Below are 4,597 nucleotides of genomic sequence, written 5' to 3' on the forward strand. Positions count from 1 at the left end.
GGGGGGAGGCCAGAAATCCAAAGTTTGGGGTTATTTTGTGGAGAGTTTTTAATTTCCCCGCTCGGAACAAGGTGGGAAAACATCCTCCAAGCTCAGGGCGGAGATTCCTTTTGGGGAAAAAACATCCGGATGAGGGAGATTTCACGGGGGAAAGCAGAGCTGCTGCAGAGTTGAGGATTTTGGGGGTGTTTTTCCTCCCTAAAATGACTTTGAGCCCCCCAAAACCATCGCAGCGTCATTACCCGTTGGCATTTGCTGCCCGCGGAAAGGAGGGGATGTGGTCTCGCTCACGCCGCGGCCGAAGGCATACGAAGGAGCTGCGAGCAACGCCCGCTACAAATAACAACCCCTCTCCCCACGCCAAAAAACAACACACCCCAAACCCCTGGAAAACGTTCCTTTCCATAGGGAAAAGCAAAGCTGAGCCCTTGACCGCTCTGCAGAGCCGCGACGTGGTCTGCTCGACGTAAATCCAAAATGCAAATTTCTATAGGGGGAACAGAAAAACCCCAAAGCCCCAACATCCCAAACCCAAGAGATCGACAGCTACTTTGCTGTGCAAAATGTTAATCTTCGTTAAGGAGATTTAACGAGACTGGGCAAAGCCTCGGGGCAAAAGCCTGTCGGGAACAAGGTGTGATGCCCAGAGGATGTCTGCGCCCCCGGGACCCCGCGGTACCCCGATTTCCTCGTTAGCCACCTCCCAAGGGCGAGGACAACCTCCCAAGGGCGAGGACAACCTCCCAAGGGCGAGGACAACCTCTTTTTAGCCCACTCATCACCTCAACAGCCTCAAATCCCATTTCACACTCTTTTCTTCACCTCTCAGAGACATCCACAGGGAAAACTAAACCTGGGAAGCATCAGGAAAAGCCGTGTCAAATGCAACCGCCGGACCAAGCAACGTGGTTAAGTGCACAGGAGCGATTTAATCCCGGATTAAATGATGCTGCAAAACTCCTCCTGCTTTTTTTTTTTTTTTTTTGGGAAGCCCAAAGGTGACTTACTGGTCCTGCTGGCATTGTCGTTGCCGCTCTCGTAGCAGCCGTGGCCACCATCGTCGGTGTCGGAGCGATCCTGGCGCTCGTAGTGCCGCTCGCTCTCGCTCGTCCTGTCCCGGCTGGAGGCAGATCTTCGCCGACGCCGTTTCCTCCGGTAGCCCCGGGGCACCGGCACCCCGATGTAGATGGAGTGGTAATCTAAAGTCGGGGGGTGGGGGGGGAAATAAAAAAGCTTTAGAGAGCAGATTTGGGGTTTTCCCACTTGCAAAAGCCAAAAAAAAAAAAAACCCACCCAAAAAGCCAGGGAGATATTTGCCATCTTCCCACTGGGCTTAAAACATCCACTGGGGCTTTTCCCATGTTGCGCGTGGGATGCGGCGAGCCGAGCGCCGGGAGATCTGACGCATCAGGCGGCAGGGAAGACCCCGCTGCCGTTTGGGGCATCCCCCCGAGGTTTCGCTCACCTTCCTCATCGTCGTATCTCCTCCTGGAGCTGCTGAGCCCCCTCTCGCTCATCCCATCCTCATCCTCCAGCATGGTCCCACCGCTCGGAGAGAGCTGAGCCGCGGGGAGGAGAAAGGAGAGAGATTTTAAAGGGTGCTGAGCCGGGGAACAGTCCCTCTGCACGCCCGCCGGGTGCTCCCCGCTGTGGGAATCCTTCACGCGTGGCCCCAGTGAAATCACAGGGTCCTTCCCGGCCGGGGCGAAGATGCACCGGGGAGCTGGGATCTTCCCTGCGGATGCACCGGGGATGCTGCGGCACCTCCTGCCGGCACCCGCGTCTCGCCACGGCGAGCTCTCAGCCCTGCCCGCGCTCCACCTCCGCTCTCCCCATATCTAAGAAAATCCAGATAAATTTACACCTCCGGTCCCTTACCTCTGCTGCTCAAAGGAAGGTGTAACTGAAGTGTAAGAGATTATTAGAGAGATTTGCCGGTATGATTACGGACACAGCTCAGTTAAGAGGGGTCGCTTGTGGGCAATAAGCACCCGTTTAATTTTTGGGGGGGACCGGCACAGAGAAAAGGGGTTTTGCAGAAGCCCACTTCATTTTCCCCCCATCTCCTAAGCACAGATTTTACACCGGACGTACGCGGCTGCTTCCAGATACCTTCCTTCAAACCTGCTGGTTTATTCCCCATACAAGTTTCTTTGGATTTTGCCACGGATGCTAATTAATCTCCTAATTATCTGACCTCCAGTGATTGCCTTTCACACTTGACTTGGATGGGAGAACGGTTACTATTCATGGCAGCCCGGTCGATGCCTCCCAAAGTCACTTTGAGAGCGGTCGGAGAGCCAACCTCTCCGCGTCCCCCGTTCCGGCTGCTTGCATCCGTGGCAATATATCACCATCCATCTATTTTAGGGAAGAAAAACTCTCAATTCAAGCCAAATAGATTAAAAATATAAAGTGAATTGGGTGGGAAATTACATAGCCGGAAGGGTCCAGGGCTGGTCGGGTCGGCTCTGCTTGGGTTGCCCAATGATTGACCCCTTTTGCCGCAAAGCAAAGACCATCTTCAGCGCAATACGGGCTCCAGCCTTAACCCAGTTGCTATTTGAAGACACTTCTTGATTTAACAGATTTGGGATTTTTTTTTTTTTTTGGACCATATTAACCCAACCCTTTTCGCATAGTTGTAGGAAGCGATTTAATTTAAGGGGCAAACACCTCCGGATGGACAACCGTGCCCCAAACCCGGCTGTATTAAGGGGTCACATCAGTCGCAAGCTCTGGTTTCCTGGGAATAACATTACGGGGCTAATTCTGAGGATTTTAGGAAGCTGGTGCTGGCAGGAGAAGCAATAAAATACCCACCCCAGCTGAAGGAATAAATATTTTTGCTCAAAAAATGAGCCGGTACCTTTCTAACAGATGAAGCGTCACAAATCCCCCCCAAGGGATTCCCCAGGAGCTTCAGCGTGAGGTCGGGCTCCCCAGATGATGGATGGGGACACACAACCCTTCGGCTGGGTCTACATTGGGAAGAAATCGGACTTTTTTGGGGGGACTTTTTTTTTTTGCGATCTAGCTTGGCTGGGGAGAGCTCTACCGCAGCTCTGCTGGGCAGCAAAAATAACCCGTGTGATAAACCCACGCTGCGTTAGATCCACTGATAAATGAAAGGTCCTGATTGATTATGGCTAATTTATCAGAGTCATACAGCCCGGGATATTTTCCCTCTAATATTTAACATATAAAGCTTTTTTTCCCCCCAAATCCTGGCATACAAACACAAGCGTGACGGACTAGAACCGCTTCAGAACGCGACTATAAGCGCACTAGAAAGGAGAGGAGGAAAGGAAGAGCACGGTTATCCTCGCCAATTAAACCCCGCTACCCCCCCACCAGCTCTCAGTTCCACAAAACCAAGTTTTACCAGCGATAAACTCACCTTGAGCTCCCCCAAAACCGCTCAGAAAGCAGAGGACAGGACCGCAGAGGAAAGTCACGGGCGCCGGTGGGTGGGGGAGCCCAGATTGCCTTGAGATAAAGCTGCTCTTGCCACCATCGTATCGACGCCTACTGCCAAACGCTCTGTAGCTCCCAGGTTAAAATGTATTTTGGGCGACGCTGATCGACTTGGGGAGCAGAAAGGCATCACGGGATGCAAACAGACCTCCGGAGAGGATGGGACAATCGAGCCAGCAGAGTTCTGGTCCTGCGCAGTGACGGTCTCTAGATATCAGACCATCGGGATGTAGGAAAAGTCAAGTTGTCCATCCCCAACTTGCAGGATCTGCATCTTCTGGGGTTGTTATAGGGTGGGGTTTTTTTTTTGCATCAGTTTTGGCTCGTTTGCTGGGGATTTGGGAGGGCAATTGCTTTTATTTATTTTTTCTCTGTGCAATATCATCTACATCTGACGTTAAGGAATGGAAGGAAACTCTTCAGGGAGGCGCAGAGAAGCATCAGCATCAGCAAGAAAGTTCCTAAAACCCTGGGGACGACAGGATCAGCCCCTGGGCCACCAAATACAGTTTGGTGAGGTTTTTTTTTTCTTGATGAGGGTCGCACACCGAATTATTTTGCAATTTCCACGTTCTGCTTTTAACATGTTGAACATCCGTAGATTTCATTTCGTTTTCTCTGGAGACTTTCGAGACCCGCCTGGATGCAGTCCTGAGTAACGTGCTCCGGGCAATCCTGCTTTAGCAGGAGAGCTGGACTAGATGATCTCTAGAGGTCCCTTCCAACTCTGAAAATTCCGTGATTCATTCCATGAAAACCAAGCTCTCGGTCACCCGCTTCACTTCCCGAGATGTCTGCTTCTATTTAACGCCTGACTTGCTCCCCTCCGCTTAGCCTTTTAACAGGGGTATCAATAAATCCGCATCAAAGCAGCGCCCGGCACTTCATCCCAACCGGCCTCATCGTTAAGCAAAAAAAAGCCCCAAGGACTGGGAAATCAGACTCTGTGCTTGAAGTTCATCTGATGATGAGGGGGCTTTTCTCTCGCCTCTGGGGAGATAATTTAATGGCATGATCCGGAGTCTCAGCAGAAGCAAAATCCTGTTTGATACTTTATCCCAGCTCGTTTTATTATAAAATCACAGACTGGTTTGGGTTGGAAGGGACCTTGAAGACCACC

At 51.6% G+C, this 4,597-nt stretch overlaps 1 protein-coding gene across 1 annotated transcript in view; it reads right to left on the reverse strand.

Annotated features, from left to right (window-relative positions):
* Positions 1-1,538, reverse strand: part of SLC4A5 (solute carrier family 4 (sodium bicarbonate cotransporter), member 5) — a 26,524-nt gene extending 24,986 nt beyond the window's left edge. Inside the window, exons 1-2 of the mRNA XM_009879822.1 lie at positions 1,466-1,538; positions 1,008-1,199 (exon numbers count right to left, since the gene is read on the reverse strand). Of these exons, the coding sequence (XP_009878124.1) occupies positions 1,008-1,199; positions 1,466-1,538 (265 nt within the window). The remainder of the gene's footprint in view (positions 1-1,007; positions 1,200-1,465) is intronic.
* Between the last annotated feature and the right edge of the window lie 3,059 nt (positions 1,539-4,597).

This window comes from Charadrius vociferus, unplaced genomic scaffold (assembly GCF_000708025.1).
Source record: "Charadrius vociferus isolate BGI_N301 unplaced genomic scaffold, ASM70802v2 scaffold682, whole genome shotgun sequence".
Taxonomy (NCBI): domain Eukaryota; kingdom Metazoa; phylum Chordata; class Aves; order Charadriiformes; family Charadriidae; genus Charadrius; species Charadrius vociferus.